The sequence below is a fragment of the Myotis lucifugus genome, unplaced genomic scaffold (genome assembly GCF_000147115.1).
Source record: "Myotis lucifugus unplaced genomic scaffold, Myoluc2.0 scaffold_119, whole genome shotgun sequence".
Classification (NCBI taxonomy): domain Eukaryota; kingdom Metazoa; phylum Chordata; class Mammalia; order Chiroptera; family Vespertilionidae; genus Myotis; species Myotis lucifugus.
The window spans coordinates 2,507,346-2,528,106 of NW_005871167.1; the positions used below are offsets into that span (position 1 = coordinate 2,507,346).

At 47.0% G+C, this 20,761-nt stretch overlaps 1 protein-coding gene, 1 long non-coding RNA gene and 2 pseudogenes across 15 annotated transcripts in view; 3 read left to right on the plus strand and 1 right to left on the minus strand.

Annotated features, from left to right (window-relative positions):
- The first annotated feature begins 1,451 nt into the window (after positions 1-1,451).
- LOC102419412 lies at positions 1,452-1,976 on the plus strand (annotated as a pseudogene).
- Positions 1,977-12,230: 10,254 nt separating this feature from the next.
- Positions 12,231-15,829, minus strand: LOC111827016. Its single transcript, XR_002830477.1, has 2 exons — positions 15,723-15,829; positions 12,231-12,350 (listed from the first exon to the last, which is right to left on the minus strand). It is a non-coding gene; the product is annotated as an uncharacterized LOC111827016 (long non-coding RNA).
- LOC111827026 lies at positions 12,748-12,915 on the plus strand (annotated as a pseudogene).
- STAT6 (signal transducer and activator of transcription 6) overlaps positions 15,774-20,761 on the plus strand; it is a 15,232-nt gene continuing 10,244 nt past the window's right edge. For 10 of the 14 annotated variants that reach the window (XR_001349217.2, XM_014459926.2, XM_014459930.2 and 7 more), the window contains exons 1-3: positions 15,834-16,057; positions 19,863-19,999; positions 20,409-20,547. Coding sequence is in view for 13 of the 14 variants with exons in the window: in XM_014459926.2 (XP_014315412.1) it covers positions 16,004-16,057; positions 19,863-19,999; positions 20,409-20,547 (330 nt within the window). In the remaining variant the exon portion in view is untranslated. Of the gene's footprint in view, positions 16,058-19,661; positions 19,747-19,862; positions 20,000-20,408; positions 20,548-20,761 lie in introns of all 14 variants that reach the window. The other 4 variants (XM_014459929.2, XM_014459928.2, XM_023758050.1 and 1 more) reach the window with 4 other exon arrangements.

A 20,761-nucleotide genomic window follows, 5' to 3' on the forward strand; every position in this document is an offset into this window, starting at 1 on the left:
GATTTTAGAGATGCTTAGGTGGGACATGGCCAAAAAGAGGTTGGGAACCACTGACCTAGACATTAGCACTTAATTGTGCAGGTTCTGTGTCTACCACCACACTATAAACTCCTTAAGGGCAAGGATGTCTTTTATTTCTTTGTATCCACCCACTATTAGGAGCTCTTGATTAATTGATGGGAAGGCTGACAGAGTGTTAGGACCAGGGGTGCCTGTGCTGGTTGAGGAGACCGTCGTAATTCATTCCTTTCAGGCGGATGTGACTGTAAACATCTTCTCTGCATTTCTCCTATAGCACTCATGAATCCCTCTCTGCCTCAGCGTCTTCTCCCACTTCTATTGTTAAGAAGCATTTTCAATCTTCAAATCCTTGAGTTGAAATTATAACCAAAATAGTGAGGAATCAAAGAGGAATTCTCTGCAATCCATAATCAGGGTACCTAGAATGGTGACAGTAGGAAAAGACGTTGGTGTGGGAGAGGGTATCTTCTTTTTTGGATCTTCCAGCAAATCGTTAAACATCTTTTCCTGTCTGAGTGTAACAAGCGCTGGGATTGGGGCCTTAAGGGGGCTGCTCTGGGATTGATTGTCAGGCCAGAGACTGACACCACCTAGTGGTCAGCTAAAGAAGTGTAATAGGGAGGGTGTTTCTGAAGGATATGGTGGAAGATGGGAAGAGACCAAGATTTATTGAGCTACTATTTACCATGTACCAATTCACGCAATGGGTTTTACATGGATCAGCTCACTCGAGTCTCGTAACCACCTTATGGCATAGGTGTTATTTCCAGTTTGTAGATATGGGACTAGAGCAGTGGTTCTCAACCTTCCTAATGCCGCGACTCTTTAATACAGTTCCTCATGTTGTGGTGACCCCCAATTTCATTGTTACAAATTGAACATAATTAAAGCATAGTGATTAATCACAAAAACAATATGTAATTATATATGTGTTTTCCGATGGTCTTAGTCGACCCCTGTGAAAGGGTCGTTCGACCCCCAAAGGGGTCGCGACCCACAGGTTGAGAACCGCTGGACTAGAGGCTCAAAGAGATGAAGGAAATCTGCCCCAGATCACAATGCAGATTGGAGCCCAGTTTTCATACATGTAATAAACATTTATTAGGTACCTCAGATGTGCCGAGCATATTGGTAGGCACTAGGGACAAGAAATGGAAATACAAAGTCTCAGATTTCAGGAAGCACGTAGGTTAGTGGAGTTGTGCGATAAGATGACTGACAGTTATAACACAGTACCTCTGTGTCTATAATAAAGGCAAGTACAGATGGCCGTGGGAACCAGGGAAGGATACTTATTCCAGATAAGGGGTCAAAGCACAGCAGTGTAGACGATACCAGGCTACATGTTGAAAGAGAAGAAGGAAGTGACAGGCAATGGCAGGAGGAAAGTGTGTTTTAGGTTGGTGGGCCAGCAAAGGCATGGAGGCATGAGGAAGGTTAAAACACTTGAGGAAGCTTTCCGATCTGCCGTCCATGGTGGAACTGCCACCAAGATGCAGATTTTTGCGAAAACCCTTGTGAGGAAGACCATCACTCTCGAGGCTGACCCCTTGGATACAAGAGAGAATGTAAAGGCCAAGACCCAAGATAAGGAAGGAATTCCCCCTGATCAGCAAAGACTGATCTTTGCTGGCAAGCAACTGGAATATGGATGTTCTTTGTTTGACCATAACCTTCGAAAGGAGTCCACTCTTTATCTTGTGTTGAGACTACGTGGTGGTGCTAAGAAAGGGAAGCAGTCTTACACCACTCCCAACAGGAGTGAGCATAAGAGAAAGAGGGTTAAGCTGGCTGTCCTGAAATACTATAAGGTGGATGAGATGGCACAACCAGTTGCCTTCGTTGGGAGTGTTCTTTAGATGAATGGGTGCCAGAGTTTTATGGCCAGCCACTTTAACAGTCATTGTTGTGGCAAATGTCTGACCTATTGCTTCAACAAACTAGAAGACAAGTAATTGTATATGGGTCATAAGAGACATCAACTGGCCCAGCCGGCATGGCTCAGTGGTTGAGCATCAACCTATGAACCAGGAGGTCATGGTTTGATTCCTGGTCAGGGCACATGCCCAGGTTTCGGGCCCAATCCCCAAAGTGGACCATGCAGGAGGCAGCTGATTAATGATTCTCTTTCATCATTGATGTTTCTATCTCTCTTTCCCTCTCCCTTCATCTCTGAAGTTAATAAAAATATTTTTTAATTTAAAAACACACACACATGCCGAAACCGGTTTGGCTCAGTGGATAGAGCGTCGGCCTGCGGACTGAGAGGTCCCAGGTTCGATTCCGGTCAAGGGCATGTACCTTGGTTGCGGGCACATCCCCAGTGGGAGGTGTGCAGGAGGCAGCTGGTCGATGTTTCTCTCTCATCGATGTTTCTGACTCTCTATCTCTCTCCCTTCCTCTCTGTGAAAAGTCAATAAAAATATATTAAAAAAAATAAAAAAAAAAAAATAAAAACACACACACATGAAACTTGTCATAAAGTAGTTAAAAAAAAACTAACATTTAAAAAAACAACACTTGAGGAATGACTAATATGATATGGCTAAAGTTTAAGGTACTTATTGGGGAAGGTAATGGGTGAAGTATTTGTGAGCCTAATTATAAAGGGTGATTTTAGGCACACTAAGTAAGAACTTAGGCTTTTTTTTTCTAGAAGTTGTGGGAAGCCAGGTGAAAAACTGATGAAGTTCTTAATGCATCAGCCATAAAGCTGGAGAGGAAGAGGATTCTAGTCTAAGGAGATAGGATCAAGTTTACTAATTGGTTTAGCATGTTGCCCTAGAGCAGGGATGGGGAATGTCCGGCCCGTGGCGGCCGTATAAGGCCCACAAAATCATTTGGCCTGGCCCTGCCAAGGCATTAGGGGTGAGTTAATTAAATATTTGACCAAATATAGGAGTCTAATTTTTTTTTTAAATCCTACAAGGTGTTTTGGGCCAGGATTTGGCCAAGTGTGTGCATTTTTGTTTTTAAATGTTTTTATTGATTTAGAGAGAAAAGAAGGGAGAGGGATATAGAGATAGAAACATTGATCAGCTGCCTCCTGCACATCCCCCACTAGGGACTGAGCCTGCACCCGGGCATGTGCCCTGAGGGGAATTGAAATGGTGACCTCTCTGTTCATGTGTTGATGCTCAACCACTGAGCTATACCAGCTGGGCATAGCAGGCTAGTTTTTAAGTTGATAATTTTGTATGGCCTGTGAATGATGTGATAAATATCCAATGGCCCTTGGCAGAAAAATGGTTCCCCACCCCTGCCCTAGAAGCTAGGGACAGAGAAAGCTGGGTCTGGAAACTTTGGCTCACATTAGAATGTTCTCAAAGTTCTCAGGTTTGGGCTGCACATTAGACCCACCTGGGGAGCTTTTAAAATCTCAATACTAAGAAAAACTGGAAGACTTATACTACTTAACTTCAAGACGTATAGGCTACTGTAATCAAGACAGTGTGGTAGTAGCATAAGGATTGACAGATAGATCCAGGGAACAAAACAGAAGGCCAGAAATAGACGCACACTTAATGGTCACTTTATTTTTGACAAAGATGTCAAAAGCAATACACTGGACAAAGCAATACATCTTTTTAACAAATGGTTCTGGAACAACTGAATATCCATATGGGAGAAGTAAGTGAACCTTGACCCTATCTCACACCATATGCAAAAATTATTTCAAAATGGATCATGAATCTAAAACCTAAAAGCTAAAATCAGCCGAAACCGGTTTGGCTCAGTGGATAGAGCGTCGGCCTGCGGACTGAAAGGTCCCAGGTTCGATTCCGGTCAAGAGCATGTACGTGGGTTGCGGGCACATCCCCAGTGGGAGATGTGCAGGAGGCAGCTGATCGATGTTTCTCTCTCATCGATGTTTCTAACTCTCTATCTCTCCCTTCCTCTCTGTGAAAAATCAATAAAATATATTTTAAAAAAAATAAAAAATAAAAGCTAAAATCATAAAGCTGTTAGGTGAAAACACAATATCTTTATGACTTGGCGGTAGGCAAAAATTTCTTAAGTCATTGAAGGCAATAATCATAAAAGAAAAAAATTGATAAAAGAAACATCAAAACTTTGCCCATCAAAAGATACTATTAAGAAAATAAAGCCAAAAAAGGTAAGCAAAATATTGATCTGACAAAGGATGGGTATCCAAGATATTTATATATTTCCTATAATACAGTAATAAAAAGACTGTAATTTTTTTAAATGGACAAAAGATCTGAGCAGATACTTCATAAAATAACATATATAAATGGCCAATAAACCCATGAAAAGTATTCAAAATCTTTCTACATCAAGAATATGCAAATTAAGACCACAATGAGATAATTCTCCACACTCACCAAAATGGTTAAACTTTAAATAACTGACAATACCAAATGTTAGCAAGAATGTAGAGCCCTCGCTGGTTTGGCTCAATGGATAGAGTGTCAGCCTATGGATTGAAAGGTCCCAGGCTCGATCCCCAGGCCGAGAGGCCCCACTGGTGCATGAATTCATGCACCAGGCCTCTAGTAAAATATAAATGAACAATGGATACACACAACAACATGGATGAATCTCAAAACACGGTGAGTAAAAGAAGCCAGACACAAGTGCTCAAAGTCACTAATCATCAGAGAGTTGCAAATCAAAAGGACAATGAGGTATGACCTCACACTTGTTAGAATGACTATCATCAACAAATCAACAAACAACAAGAGTTGGTGAGGATGTGGAGAAAAAAGAACCCTCGTACACTGCTGGTGGGAATGCAAACTGCAGGCTCTGTGGAAAACAGTTTGGAGTTTCCTCAAAAAATTAAAAATGGAACTCCCATTTGACACAGTGATTCCACTTCTAGGAATTTAAATACAAGAATTCAGAAACAATCACCAGAAAGAATATATGCACCCCTATGTTCATAACAGGGCAATTTACAACAGCTAAGATTTGGAAACAGCCTAAGTGCCCATCAGTAGATAAGTAGATTGAAAAACTGCCCTAACCGGTTTGGCTCAGTGGATAGAGCGTCGGCATGCAGACTCAAGGGTCCCGGATTCGATTCCGGTCAAGGGCATGTACCTTGGTTGCGGGCACATCCCCAGTGGGGAGTGTGCAGGAGGCAGCTGATCAATGTTTCTCTCTCATCGATGTTTCAAACTCTCTATCCCTCTCCCTTCCTCTCTGTAAAAAATCAATAAAATATATTTTTTTAAAAAGGGAATTAATTATCGGAGATATTTTAATATTGCTATTTGCCCTTTCTCTATAATAGAAGTGTGAGAGATGAAAGGAAATTAGTAAAATGTATATGAAAATAATACATAAATTTATTAATAAATAAGCAGTAACAAAAGGATATAACAACAGAGGCATGATATAAAAATGATAAAAACATGATATAAAAACAACAGTGATGCAAACAATGACTGATAAAGTGATTAAACTTATTCTAATATCTCCCTGTATACCACATTAAGAGTGAAAACACTTTCAGAGTGCTTAACTAATTTCCCTTGTGATGAAGTACTTAGACTTTAACTGTAACATCACATGCTCTTCAAACTCAAGAGAAAGCAACATATAACTGACCATGTGCAAAAACGGGTTCAGGTAGGAACATGCCTACTTTGTCTAGAGTTTGTCCTTGTGATTTATTTATTTATTTTTTTAATTAAATCTTTATTGTTCAGATTATTACATTTGTTCCTCTTTTCCCCCCCCCATAACTCCCCTCCTCCCAGTTCCCGCCCCACCCTCCGCCCTCACTCCCCACCCACTGTCCTCATCCATAGGTGCACGATTTTTGTCCAGTCTCTTCCCGCATCTCCCACTCCCCTTTCCCCCCCAAGAATAGTCAGTCCATTCCCTTTCTATGTCCCTGATTCATTATAATCACCAGTTCATTCTGTACATCAGATTATTTATTCACTTGATTCTTAGATTCACTTGTTGATAGATGCATGTTTGTTGTTCATAATTTGTATCTTTACCTTTTTCTTCTTCTTCCTCTTCTTTCAGCATTTCATATAATACTGGTTTGGTGGTGATGAACTCCTTTAGCTTTTTCTTATCTGTGAAGCTCTTTATCTGACCTTCAATTCTGAATGATAGCTTTGCTGGATAAAGTAATCTTGGTTGTAGGTTCTTGGTATTCATCACTTTGAATATTTCTTGCCATTCCCTTCTGGCCTGCAAAGTTTCTGTTGAGAAATCAGCTGACAGTCGTATGGGTATTCCCTTGTAGGTAACTGAGTTTCTTTCTCTTGCTGCTTTTAAGATTCTCTCTTTGTCTTTTGCTCTTGGCATTTTAATTATGATGTGTCTTGGTGTGGTCCTCTTTGGATTCCTTTTGTTTGGCGTTCTCTGCGCTTCCTGGACCTGTAAGTCCATTTCTTTCACCAGGTGGGGGAAGTTTTCTGTCATTATTTCTTCAAATAGGTTTTCAATATCTTGCTGTCTCTCATCTTCTGGCACCCCTATAATTCTGATGTTGGTACGCTTGAAGCTGTCCCAGAGGCTCCTTACACTATCTTCGTATTTTCGGATTCTTCTTTCATTTTGCTTTTCTGGTTGGGTGTTTTTTGCTTCTTCACATTTCAAATCTTTGACTTGATTCTTGTGCTCCTCTGGTCTGCTGTTGGGTGTCTGTATAATATTCTTTATTTCAGTCAGTGTATGCTTAATTTCTAGTTGGTTCTTTATCACAACATCGAGGGTCTCATTAGATTTCTTGTAGATCTCATCAAGTTTATCAGCAGTTTCTAGAAAATTATTGAAAGACCTTAAAAGTGCGTTTTTTAGCTCTATATCCTCCATTTCTGTCATGTTTCTTTGTCTCCGCATTTTTTATGCTTTCTTGGCGCACCCCCTTGTGGTCTTTGTGCGCAGTCTTGTTGTAGTTAAGCCTTGATTGTTGTCGGCAATACTGGGGGTGAATTGACCTCCAGGCTAACTGGCTATGAGAGTCAGCTGTGTCTGCAGTGGGAGAGCTTCTGTGCTGGATCTCTAGGGTGGTGCTAATCTAGCGTTTGCCTAAGGCTATCCGGCAAATGCCTCTGTGCAGGGCTTGGGCGGGGCGGGTCCCAGGGGATCTACAGGGCGGGCGGAGCAAGCAGTTATGGCTGCTCTCAGTTCCGTCCCCAGCGGCTCTGCAACCGCTGCAAACCTCGGAGAGAAAGCTGCCTTCGAGTTCCGACTGAAGCCAGACAGTCCCGCTTCTCCCGTTTGAGTCTGGGTCCCTAGAGACTCGCCCGGATCTGGAGCTCAGAGTCTGAGACTCCCTCCCGATTGAAAACAACAACCGCGCCCTCCGCCACCAGCCTGCTCCACATGCACTCCACACCTTAGTATTTCACTTCAGCACTGCGCCTCCTCTGAGTCTAGGTATGCTATTCTCTTTCCTCCTAGTTGTAGAACTTCCACTCAGCCAGCCTTCCTGTGGTTCTGGATGATGTCTGTTCCATCTTTTAGTTGTATTTTTTTTAAATTATTTTATTGATTTTTTACAGAGAGGAAGGGAGAGAGATAGAGAGTTAGAACCATCGATGAGAGAGAAACATTGATCAGCTGCCTCCTGTACATCTCCCACCGGGGATGTGCCTGCAACCCAGGTACATGCCCTTGACCGGAATCGAACCCGGGACCCTTCAGTCCGCAGGCCAACGCTCTATCCACTGAGCCAAACCGGTTTCGGCTTAGTTGTATTTTTGAAGTGGTTGTTCGAGGCAGCAAACTCCGGTGTTAACCTATGCCGCCATCTTGGTTTCCTCCTCCTGTCCTTGTGATTTATTAATAATCATCACAAATGCTGGCATCACGGGAAACCATCGTCGAATCAATTTAAATGGGAGGCCAGTGTCAGATGGGGACAAATTAATTCTTGGAATCACAACAGCCTCTCCCTTTGCAGATCCTGTTAATACTTCAGCTTTGATAATGTTAGGTCGTAATCTTTTGATAATAAATCTAGTACCATTACAAATACCCCATTTACTATTGAGATTTCTCAGTAGCATGACGATTGCACCCACTTTCAATTTTAATTTATGACACGGCATTCCCAAAGGAATAATACTATTAAGAAATTCGATGGGGAAATTTTCCTTTGTTTCTTTGTTATGGGGTGGGGCCACAACATTAGTAACAAAGAAACAGAATTAAAACTTTATTGTGGGGAGCTGCTACAGTGTTTTGGACAGGTTCAAGCCTTGGACTGGTGAGAGGGCATAGTCCTCTCATTGCTACGTGCAAGTGGTAGGGCAGGGATTTGAACCCGGGTGGGCTGACACCAGAGGCCATGGTTTTAACCACCATATTACATTGCTTTATAAGATAACACAGGAAGAATCGCCTGTGAAGACAGGAGACTGAGAAGGAGCACCCTGAGAGGTGGGAGGAAGACCAGGAGAGAGGAATCATGAAAACCAATGGAGGTAGAACTTACTCAGGAGTGGCTGACAGTGTGGAGTTTTGGTGAGAGTTTATCAAGAGAAGGCCTGGAGCAGGCATCATTCTTGACACCTAGGAGGGCATATGTGACATGGGCCATACAGTTTCATTGGACCGGTAGAGACAATGGCCAGCTGGCAGTGTACTGAGGAGGTGAGGGAGGGAAGACAGTGAGCGTGAATAACTTTCCCAAAAGCTTGGCTGGAGAGAAGGAGAGAGAGAGAGAGAGAGAGAGAGAGAGAGAGAGAGAGAGAGAGAGAGAGGTAATTACAGTGCAAGTTAGAGGGCTGGAATTTCCTTGGAGAGGCTCAATCCTGACCACAGCTGGCACCATTCAGAGATGTTTGACTTTGCCCACCCACCGGGGCTGCTACTTGTCCTTCTGTGAGATGTAGGTCTGTTGACCACAGTCAGCCTCTGACAGCTCCAGGACTTCATTTGGAACCTTGAGATCAGCTGACCCCGCCACTGCTCACATCCTGTCGTCCTTGGCAGGCTTCAATGGGCGTCTACCCTTCTCCACTCAGCCCAGAGCTTCCTCTTCCTGACCACCCTTGTACTGCTTTCCACCCCCATCCTTGCACAAAGCTCTGGGCCACCTTCAGTTCAGATTGTCCTTGCTCCTCTTTGCTTGTCTGAGGACTCTCTTCCTTTAAAGAGATATATGTCTCTTATTCCTCCAAGTCCACAAAACGAGTGGTGGTGGGATCATGGGCAGTCATCCCACTCTGGGCTCTCCATTTCTTAGTTAGTATGACACCACCAAGATCTCAGTGAAGGCCCAGCTGACGTGGCTCAGTGGTTGAGCGTCAATCTATGAACCAGGAGGTCACGGCTCAATTCCTGGTCAGGGCACATTGCCTGGGGTTGTGGGTTTGATCCCCAGTAGGGGGTGTGCAGGAGGCAGCCGATCAATAATGATTCTCTTTCATCATTGATGTTTCTCTCTCTCCCTCTCCCTTCCTCTTTGAAATCAATAAAAATATATATTTTTTTAAAAAGATCTCAGTTAAGGATGCATCTAGCAGCAAGTAACAGAAGACATGCTTAAAGCAGATTGAACAAATGAGGAGGTCTGGAGCAGGCTGAGGACTGGTTGACTCATTGAGAGTTTTGTTTTGTTTTGTTTTTTTGTTTTTTACCTCTTTGCACTGTTATTCTATCCCCAAAGGTTGATGGTATCTCTCTTCAGAGTTGCCACATGGTTGCAGCTATTCCAGTCTCACGTATGGACTTGCCATTGAAGAAGAACAAAATCTTTCCCAAGAGCCCCCTAAGGTCCTATTGGCCGAGGGTATGGAAATACTGTGATTGGCTAGACCAAAGAGATTCCTCCCCCGAATGCATGGGAAGGGAACACCTGCACAGAATCCAGACTTTGCCTATAAGGCTTGCTGCTAAGCAGGCTCTATCGGTGCTTTCACAGATAGTCATATACCATAAATTCCTCTTCCTTTATAAGGGCCAGCTATTTCCCCTTCCATTAAGAATATGTGTAGCATGCAGCTTAAGGGCAACGGTGTTTGTGCCAGACTAACTGGAATTCAATCCCAGCTTACTTGCCAGCGCTTGGGCCTCGGGCGGGTTACTTAACCTTTCCACACTGCCATCTACTCATCTGTAAAATGAGGGCGCTTGGTGCTATCCAATAGGACTTTCTGTGATGATGGAAATGCCCCATGTCTGTGCTAATACAGTAGCCATTAGCCATAGATGACTATTAATCATTTGAAATGTGGCTAGTGCATCTGAGAAATTTAATTTTTAAATTAACCAGCCACATATGGTTAGTGGCTACTGTGTTGGGCACATAGTTCTACCTCACAGTGTTGTAGGATAAAATATACAGAGCTTAAGATGTTTTTTAAAATATTTTTATTGATTTCAGAGAGGAAGGGAGAGGGAGAGATAGAAACATCAATGATGAGAGAGAATCATTGAATCATTGATCGGCTGCCTCCTGCACGCCCCCAACTGGGGATCGAGCCCACAATCCAGGCATGTGCCCTTGACTGGAATTGAACCCAGGACCCTTCAGTCCACAGGCTGATGCTCTATCCACTGAGCCAAACTCGCTAGGGCTTAAGATGTTTTTAAAGTAGGAGTTGAAGTAATACATAAACCCTCACTAAATCCTAGTTATTATTTTTGCTATCATGATGGCCTGGTCCCTTTCCCACGCTCCTTGAAGACTATGGCATCTGACTCACTGTCTTCCTGTCTATCTTCAGGTCTTTTGCAAAAGCCAGGTGGCTTTAATGTTCATGCAGGTAGTCCAGCAGCACCCTGGCCTCTTGGCTCCTTGCCCTCCTCAGCTCTAATGACTCACCTCCACTGGCTTCTTGGTTCCTTGCTCTCCTCAACTCTAATGACATTACCATAGCCACTCACTCCAGTAGCCACAACCTATACCACACCCTGGCAAGGAAACTGGGCTGAAGTCTTAGCCCCTTGTCTCTGACCACGACATTCCAGCCCTCCGGATCTTTCTCTCCCTCGCTCCCAGGAAGACTGGTCTTTAGGTCTATGGATACTTCTAGTTCCTTGACTCTATTCTTTCCTTACCCACTGGCCCCACATGTCTTTACTTCTCTTCTTAAACCAGCCTCTGTTCCTCACTGCTTCACCTCTAGTCCTTCACTAAATGGTCTCCTCCATCTGAATTGTCCTCCTGGCTTCAGACTTACACTTTAAATCCTCCTCTACATTACAGCTAGGGAGGTCTCTCTACTAAATCTCATCATCTTACTCACCTACCCTAAGTCCTCTACTGCTCCCCATTCCCGGCTACTACCCATTTCCAGAAGGTACTGTGCTCCCATAGTATCCATGCCTTTGCATATGCTAAATCATCTTCCTGGTTTAACTCTTCTCTTGTTCTTTGCCTAAATAACTCCTATTTTCCTTCAAGATTTAGTTGGGGCATCACCTCCTCCAGGAAGACCTTCCTGGTTTCTCCTATTCTCTACTTAGTCTAGGTGCCCCTCCTATGTACTCCCACGGCACCCTGTGCTTCACTAGAGTCATAGCCCAGACTATCCTATAGTATCGCTGTTAACTAATGGACTCCCCCTCTCAGCTTTAAGAGCCTACGAACAGACACCGAACAAATTTTTGTTGAATCAACTGGACATAGATTCTGGGCAGATTTGTTCTATTTGCTTACTATACTTTTATTTTTTTTAAGGTGGGAGAGATTTGAACATGTTTAAATGCTGAAGGTAAAATGCCGTAATAATTAGAAATGAGACGTTGCAGATTTGGAGGAGCGAGGACACAGTGAATGGAACTGTGCTTGGGGAAGCAGAAGGGAGGGGCCCTGAGCACAGGCGGAGGAGCATGCCTTGGGCAGGGGCAGGCGTATCCTCTCCTCTGAGCCTGAGGGAGGGCACAGGTGCTGATGAGCATGTCTGTTGGTCGGGAGCCGGAAGCGGAGGGAGTTTCCAACTGAGGGCCTCTGTTTCCTCTAATCTAGGTGGTGGGTTGGTATTGAGGTGGCTGGAAATTTTGGGACAATGGCCAAAGTCTGAGAGACAGAACTGGCTAAGGGCCCACCGCCGCTTCCCACATTTCTTCTGTGACCTTTTCCTTTTATCCCTCAGTCCTCCACACACCCCAGCCTGCTGTCCAGCGCACCTGAACATGGCACCCACTCGTGTTGTCTGTGTAATGTACTGAACTCCTGCCATCACCATTATGTTTAGTCCTTATGTAAGAGAGTGTATGTAAAACATCCAGCCCCGTGCCAGGTACACAGCAAACACTCACTAAACTGTAGTCCTTGTTTTTACTGGCAAGAAAAAATGTTGTCTTCTCTAGCTACACAGCAGCGTTTACAAGATGAGATGATCCCGTCCTCCAGGAGCTTATGTTCTTGTCAGAGAAGAATGTACCTATAAAATAATTAAAAAGCAATGCAGCCCTACTAGGTTTGGCTCAGTGGATAGAGCATCAGCCTGATTCCGGTCAAGGGCACATGCCCCAGTTGCAGGCTCGATCCCCAGTGTAGAGCATGCAGGAGGCAGTCAAACAATGATTCTTTCTCATCATCGATGTTTCTATCCTTCTCTCCCTCTCCCTTCCTCTCTCAATTCAATAAAAATATTTTTTTAAAAAAATAAACAAAATAAAAATAAAAAGCAATGCAAAGCGATTTGTGGTGGTAACCAAAATCCAAATGATGCTTAAAAAGGAAAATCACGACCTGCACTGAAATGTCTTTTACATCAAGACCTAGAACTCAGATGCATCTATAAAACAAACAAGTTTCACTAAACACTACGTATCCTCATCGCTTCTCGGCCTTTTGGCTAAGATCAAGTGTAGTAAACACTACTTATCCTTAAGTCTTTGTGTGATACATTCTGGTATTTTCTATTCTATTCTACTTTGTTTTTTTAAAAAGTGGTGGTCATCAATGTTAACTGTTATGGACTGAACTGTGTCTCTTGAACATTCATATGTTAATATGTTGAATTCCTACGTCCCTTGAAAATTCATATTCTTATGAAGTACCCCAAGTACCTCAGGATGTGACCTTATTTGGAGATACAGTCTTTACAGAAGTAATCACACTGAAATGAGGTCAGTAGGTTGGGTCCTAATCCAATCCAACTGGTGTCCTTAGCAAACAGGAAATTTGGAGATACCCTCACATACAGGGAGAGCACCACGGGAACATGAAGACGGCCATCTACAAGCCCAGGGGAGAGACCTGGAGCAGGTTCTCTCTCACTGCCCTCTGAAGAGACCAACCTTCCCAACACCTGGAGCGTGGACTTGCAGCCTCTAGTGCTGTGAGACCATAAATTTCTGTCATGTCAGCCACCCCGTTTGTGGTGTTCTGTGATGGCAGCCCCAGCAAATTAATACACTCACCAAATTGATTTTGTGACTCAGTTGGGTTGCAACTGACCACAAACTTTTTTCCTATGCTCTGTTTTGTGCAATCTAAATAGCCACTTGATGGATGGTAGGACTGGAGGAGGGTGTGGCAAGTATGGCACTCACTCTCAGGGTCATGAAAGTGGGAGTATCATTACCGAAAGTCTAGCCAACCCTGCAATTGCACAACCTGAAGATGAGCGCCTCCTTAAATTTTGCATCCTAAACACCTCCCTAGCCCAGTCCATGTAAAGTAGATGTAACTATTGTCTCTATTCAAGGGGTAGACACAACGTGGAATCAGACCCAAGCCGATTTGCTTCTAAATTCTGGGTTCTCTCCATGACATCACAGCATCCCCCTCGGTGGAATCAGTTGGAGAGTGTGACAATAAATATTGTTTTCCTACCACTATTTGCTCCTCACCTTCCTACCCCGCAAAGGAGGCAAAGTTAGAGACTGCATTCACTCCTCCCCTTCTCTTGCAAAAGTTCGGGGGAACTTGGACCTTCTGAGACCCTTAGTTGATGAAGCCTGAATTCAGCCACTGTCTGTGGATGTCTGCAGGCAGAGTGGGCAGCTGGGAGCACATACATATGTGTGCTGTGAGTGCCTATGTGCACACAGTGACCCTAGGACAGATTCCCTGCTGGCCAACTCCACCCCTGTTCCCCCTCCTTTTCAATTCACTGCCTTCCAGACACAATAAACACATAAACACACATACCTCCAATAGGCTTTGTCTTAGTGGAGCTAATATGACCCCCAAACCAGGGACTCCTGTGTAGGATAGAGGCCCTGCTGCCTTCCTCATGTATGGTTTATCCTGGGCCAAACAAATAGTGCCTAATTTTTTAAAATATATTTTTTATTGATTTTTACAGAGAAGAAGGGAGAGGGATAGAAAGTTAGAAACATGGATGAGAGAGAAACATCAATCAGCTGCCTCCTGCACACCCCCTACTGGAGATGTGCCCGCAGCCAAGGTACATGCCCTTGACCGGAATCGAACCTGGAACCCTTCAGTCTGCAGGCTGACGCTCTATCCACTGAGCCAAACCGGTTAGGGCCTGCCTAATGTTTACTATGTGCCAGGCCCTGTTCTAAGCCCTCACATGTTTTATCACATTTTACTCTTACAACCTCATGAGTTAAGAGTGTTATTTGTTCCATTTTACAGATAACAACACTGAAGCACAAAGATGAAACTGCCCAGAGTTGTGCAGTTAGCAGTGTTGGCAAGATCTGAACCCAAGCAGTCTGTTTCCAGACTCCCAGTTCTTAACCGCTACCCTCTGTTGCCTGGCGGAGCCCACACATTCTGAGTTCTTGAACTCACGTGCCCATCCACATGGCGCTGAATTCTAGGTATCAGTTCAGACACCAGGGGGCAGCATAGGCCTAGCTTTGGCCCCTCAGCCCTGCCCTGTTTAGGAAGGGGTGTGGGAGAAAGGTGGGGAGTAGAAATTTCCTCCCACCTCCCGATCCCCCAGGGACCATCCTTTCCACACACCACTGTCTCTCAGGTTCGGGGGCGTGAAGGCCTCTCTAGGTCTCTTGACCTCCTCCAGCTCCTCCAGCAAAAGCTGCAGAAATTAGCCATTACTTCTGATGATGACTCAGAAGCTGAGCCAGCCTTGCGTGCGTGTCTCCTGTGGCTGTATGTGGCTCCGAGCGCTGACACGTCTGTGAACCTGCCTGCATGTGTGTAAGCATGTGTGTGTGGTCTGTGGCCAGGGAGTTGTTCGTGTGTGTTTCTGGGTGTGTCTCAGTGTTTACTCCAGAAACAGGAACTTCACGAGGCTGCACAGCAGATTCGTATTCCAACTTGTCCCTTGGGAATCTGCAGGCACCAACTCCAGCCCACGCCCACTCCCACCAGGGTCTGAGGAGTAGCGCCCTGTGAGGAGGGGGCAGTCGGAGGCACTCTGGAGTTTTCCAGAATTCTGAGCTTGGGGTCTCTTCTCCCCACCCCCACCCCCATTTCCTCCCATCAGTGGTCACGCGACCGCTAAGGCGTTCCCTGGCAGAAAGGGAGGGGGACCTAGGCGTTCCTTCCAGCGCCAGCTCCCCTGCTGTTCTTCAGGGTCCTCCACTGGAGGGAGTGCAGAGCCCAGAGGGACTGGCTTTTCCAGAGGCGCCGGGGCGCCCCGTCCCTCGTGAACCCCAGCGCTGGAGCCCCTGTGAAAGTCTGGGTACGGGAGAGGCAGTTTGGGGCGGCATGTCTCTGCTTGATATTAGGTGACTTTCTTGAGAAAAGTTTATCACTTGTGAGGCAACAGAGGAAGTGGGGGGTCAGTCTCCCCTCCAGCCAGGCCCAAGGGCCCCAAGCCCCAGTCCTGTCTCCCCCCCGCTTGGCACAGGAGGTACACACAACTCACCCACTTTCTTCCTCTTCCTCCTCCAGCCTACTTTCTCTTCTCTGTGTCGTCAGAGCTCCAGGGAGGGACCTGGGTAGACAGAGAAGCCGGAAACAGCAGGCTGGGGCAGCCACTGCTTACACTGAGGAGGAAGGACGAGGGGGAGAGGAGTGAGTGTGCGTGTGTGTGTGTGTGTGTGTGTGTGTGTGTGTATGTGTGTGTTTTCCTTTTGGTAGTGGTGGTGGTGGAGGGCGGGTGCTAGCAAGGCCAGCCCTGAACTCGCTGGACAGAGCTACAGACCCATGGCCTTGCAGTGCCTGCCGAGAGAGGGAGAAGACAGCAGAGAGGTTGCCAAGGTGAGGGGATGCCTCCGAGGAAGGGAGGGTGGGGGCGCCTCGGACTCCCAGTGTGTGTGAGTGGCGGGTGGGGGGTGAGCCCGGGGCATCTGAGGACCCTCCCCTGGGCAGGGTGGACGGTCCCCCGGAAGCTGTTTCAGCTGGTGTTGGTCGCTGGTGCTACTGGGTCTGGGCAGTTTCGAATCTCAGATGAATCTGGAATGGGCACAGGCCCAGCACCCCTACCTCCCGCCTGGGGACACTCCTTCCATCGCCCGGGACTGTAAACTCCGGGGAAGGAGGGCAAGGTGGTGTCCTCCCGCCCGCTGCGTGTGTGGGGGGAAGTAGCTGCCCCTCCCTGGAAGGTTGATGCCGGTGGGTCCTTGACAAACCCCTGTCCTTTATTCCCATGAAGGTTCCTGTCCAGGAACTGGGGGGTGAGCGAGCCCGAGATATAGACCTCATGGTGCCCCAGAAGAGGGGGAATTTCCCCCTCAAAACTGCTCCACGCTTGGCTGCTGTAGACGCCGAGATTCCCCGGCGGCGCGGGGTTAACCTTCCTCGTGCTGAACTGGCTCCGCCTCCCTCCCCCTCCCCGCCCCCACCGCCACATACACACATTGGGCAACTCGGAGAAGCTCCTTTGACTTTTGATCCTGTGGTCCGGCGACCAGAGGACTAGGGGATGTCGGGTTGAGGAGAACAGATGTAGGCCACGAAGCAGCTGATGAGAATCCTGGACATCGGGTTTTCCCTCCCGGTTTGGACGGGAATATTGGCCCCATCCCTTCAGGCCGTGGCTCCTGGGTCCCTGACAGTCTTCAGGGGGCTTTAAACAGATGGTGCTCCCCTGCTGACCAGCCAGTGGACCCAGCCTTGTTCTTGAGTCCGAGTGGGGAATAGTGTGGCCTCCTGCAGTCCGAGGATGGAGTAGGGGAGGAGATTTGAAGCCAGGACCAGGCCAGGAGGCTGGTCCATGACTTAGGAATCACCTCCATTCTCAATAGGGTAGGGGTAGGGGGTCAGAGTCTTAGCTCCGTGGGAAACATGAGAGGAAGAGAGAAGGAATAGTCTTCCCTTGGATTTGAAACAGACCAAATGTGCCCCACCCCAGAGGGTGGATAGACAAGGGCCTATTGGAGGACCCTGAGCAAGAGGGGGGCAGAGGGGGGTTCTGCTTTGGGAAGAAAAGAGAGGAGGGTGTGGAGGGCTTAGGGATAGGAGGGCAAGAGGATTATACTTTTGGGAAAATAGAGCTGGGGGAGGAGAGGGACTGGGGTTGGGGGGAGGGTCTTGAAGCAGGAATCTCCAGAGAAGAGGCTCCTCTGCTCTCTATCTCTTGGGGAGTCCTGGGAGAAGGGAGACGCTAAAAGCACAACAGGAAGATTTGGGGTTACTGAGCTGGGGGAGACCCAGGGAGTTTCCATCCCCTTCTTCTCCCTCATCTCTGGGACAAGAACATTACAAAAACATGAACTGAGAGACCCCTGGGAAACTACGGGTATGCTTACCCTACCCTGCAGCCCACTCAAAAAGGGGCCACAAACATCTCCCCTACTTCTCTCATCTCCTCCTTTCCTCTTTTCTTCTCTGTCCTTGGCCTTCTAGCCAAGGTTCTAGCATCCTCTCCCACTCTTTTAAACCCTTTATTCCAGGCTTATCAACCCCACTTTTCTCCATTCTCCCACTTTCTCCCTGAGTTCTCTCTACTTTCCTCTTTGCTCCATCTCCCCTTCTTCAACCTTCCTCCCTCAGCCCTGCCCCTCAGGATGATGGGATTTGGATCTGGAAGGGATCCTAATAGTACAGTGTGATAGTTAATCCCCACTTGGATTTAAATACTGATTCCAAATGTGCTTGCTGAGTGGCCTTGGACAGTTAGAGAACCTCCTTGAGACTTGGTTTCTTTCTTTTTTAAATTATCTTTATTGTTGAAAGTATTACAGATGTCCCCTTTTTTTTTCTGCCCATTGACCCCCTCAACCCTGCTCCCACCCCCTCCCCAGACCTTCCCCACACTATTGTCTGTCCATGGACTATGCATATCTATAGTAATAAAAGCATAATATGCTAATTAGACCAGACAGCTGAACAACCTTCTGGACATCATTCCAGACGTCCTTCTGGAAAAAGCCACGGCAGTGGGGGCCGAGGCAGAGGCGGTTAGGGGCAATCAGGCAGGCAGGCAGAGTCAGTTAGGGGAGATCAGGCAGGCAGGCAGGCGGTTAGGGGCAATCAGGAAGGCAGGTGAGTGGTTAGGAGCCAGTGGTCCCAGATTGCGAGAGGGATGTCCAACTGCTGGTTTAGGCCCGATCCCACAGGGATCCCTGCAGGATCGGGCCTAAATGGCAGTTGGACCAGCAGTCAGACATCCTCTGAGGGGTCCCGGATTGCGAGAGGGTGCAGGCTGGGTTGAAGGACCCTACCCCCTCCCCACATAAATTTCGTGCACTGGCCCTCTATTCCTATATAATAAAAGGCTAATATGCAAATTGACCAAACGGGCAGAACGACCACTTGCTGTGATGTGCACTGACCACCAGGGGACAGACACTCAATGCAGGAGCTGCCCACTGGTGGTCAGTGCGCTCCCACAAGGGGAGCACTGCTCAGCCAGAAGCCGGGCTCATGGCTGGCAAGTGCAGCAGCAGTGACGGGAGTCTCTTCTGCCTCCAAAGCAACGCTAATGATGTCCGACTGACAGGCTTAGGCCCACTCCCCAGGCCTAAGCCCATCAGTCAGACATCCCCTGAGGGCTCTGGACTGCAAGAGGGTGCAGGCCAGGCTGAGGGACCCCTCCCCCCGAGTGCACAGTTTTGTGCACCGGGCCTCTAGTATGCATATAAGAGAATGGGTTCTTCATCTATGAAAGGAGATAATTATATATTTTAAAAATTGTTGTGAGGTTCTAATGAGATAATGAGCAATGCCTCATATATAGTGAGTGCTTAGTAATTGGCAGCTATTATTGCTCCACCATCCTCTTCTTCATTATCCTGTTGGCTAGTTTTCAAATTATCTCATGGAACCCTGGAATTTTGAAGGGTTTCTCAGGGTCATATTTGGGGTCAGGAGGTGGGGAGAGGCAGGAAGAAGCAGTAGAGTTCCAGGCCTACCACACTTGCTTTCAAAACTCCAATTTTGCCCTTGCCAGTTTGGCTCAGTGGAAAGAGCGTCGACCTGTAGACTGAGGGTCCCGGGTTTGATTCTGGTCAAGGGCATGGCCCTAGTCAGGGCATGTGTGAAGGCAAAGTCTACCAATTGATGTGTCTCTCTCACACTGATGTTTCTCTCTCTGTGTCTCTTTCTCTCCCTTCCACTCTCTAAAAATCAATGGGGGGAAAAATGTCCTCAAGTGAGGATTAACCCCAAAAACTCTGATTTTATACCTGTTATATAATTCGGATTACACATATTAAAACTATTCCTTTAAAGAGTTTGGAAAGTTCTGCCCTTATCCAAGCATCATATTTTATAGATGAGAAGATTGAGGCCCACGGAGAGGAAGTTCCTTGCCCACAGAACCAGAGCCAGGTCTAGAGCTGCAACCTAAGTCCTCTGCCTCCTCTCAGAGAGCTTTCCCTAATACCCAATCTCTCCTGTCTCCCCACTCCTCTGCCTACAGCTCCATTGCCCTGTGTCTACCATTGAAGGGTTCACCTTGTCTCAGACACTGACCAAAAATGTCCCCGGTTTGAGGTGGTCTGGCTGTGAGTGATGGTGGGGATGTCTCTGGGAGAGCTATCTACAGGACATCCCTGGCTGACCCAGGACGTAGGTCACATTCCTTGGGCACTTCTCAGAGTGGCCTGTTCCTTTCCTCCAGATGCCCTCCAAACCCCAGATCATGTCTCTGTGGGGGTTGGTTTCCCAGATACCCCCAGAAAAACTGCAGCGGCTCTACGTCGACTTTCCCCAACACCTGCGGCATCTCCTGGGTGACTGGCTGGAGAAACAGCCCTGGTGAGTCCCTGCTGCCCCCATGTTAGTCCCCCAGGTCCTTCCTCACCCACTTTTCCTTTCATTAGATTTTCTCTGAACCATTGCAGGACTTGGGACTCATTGTTTGATGTTGTGGGAACCTAGATTTAGCAGGGAGTCTGTGTTGCATTAGCCAGACTATGCATGTTGACACCTGGAATGCCCTACCCTTTAGGAGGCTGAACCAAAGAGGAGGGAGGTCAGGGCTGGGGCAAGGGCACTTCCTATCACAGCTGGAAGATTGGGGAACAAGGCATGATGAGGGCTGCAGAGGGCTTGGATGGAGAGAATAATAGAGGAAGGAGCCACTGAGCTGTTTGCTGTGGGGTGGAGGGTCAGTAGAGCTGATGAAGCCCCGAGTCAAGGCCTCCTCATCCTGATCTTCCCACAGGGAGTTCCTGGTCGGCTCAGATGCCTTCTGCTGCAACATGGCCAGCACCCTACTTTCCGCCACTGTCCAGCATCTTCAGGCCTCAGCCAGGAAGCAGGGGGAGGGGAGCGCCATCTTGCAGCACATCAGCACCCTGGAGGTGGGGGCAGGAGGGGCCGGGGACAAGGCCGGAGTGGGGCTGGGGTGGAGCTGGGGTGAGCACTGGCTGCTGTAAGAAAATTGGTTGGACGCTGGAAACAAATTGGTGTTCCTATGGTTAGCTGTAAGCCAGCATGCAAATTTGATTTTAAAAGCATGCAAATGCAGGAAAACTTCTGGAGTCTACAGCTGTGTTGCCTTCAGTGCGTGTGTGT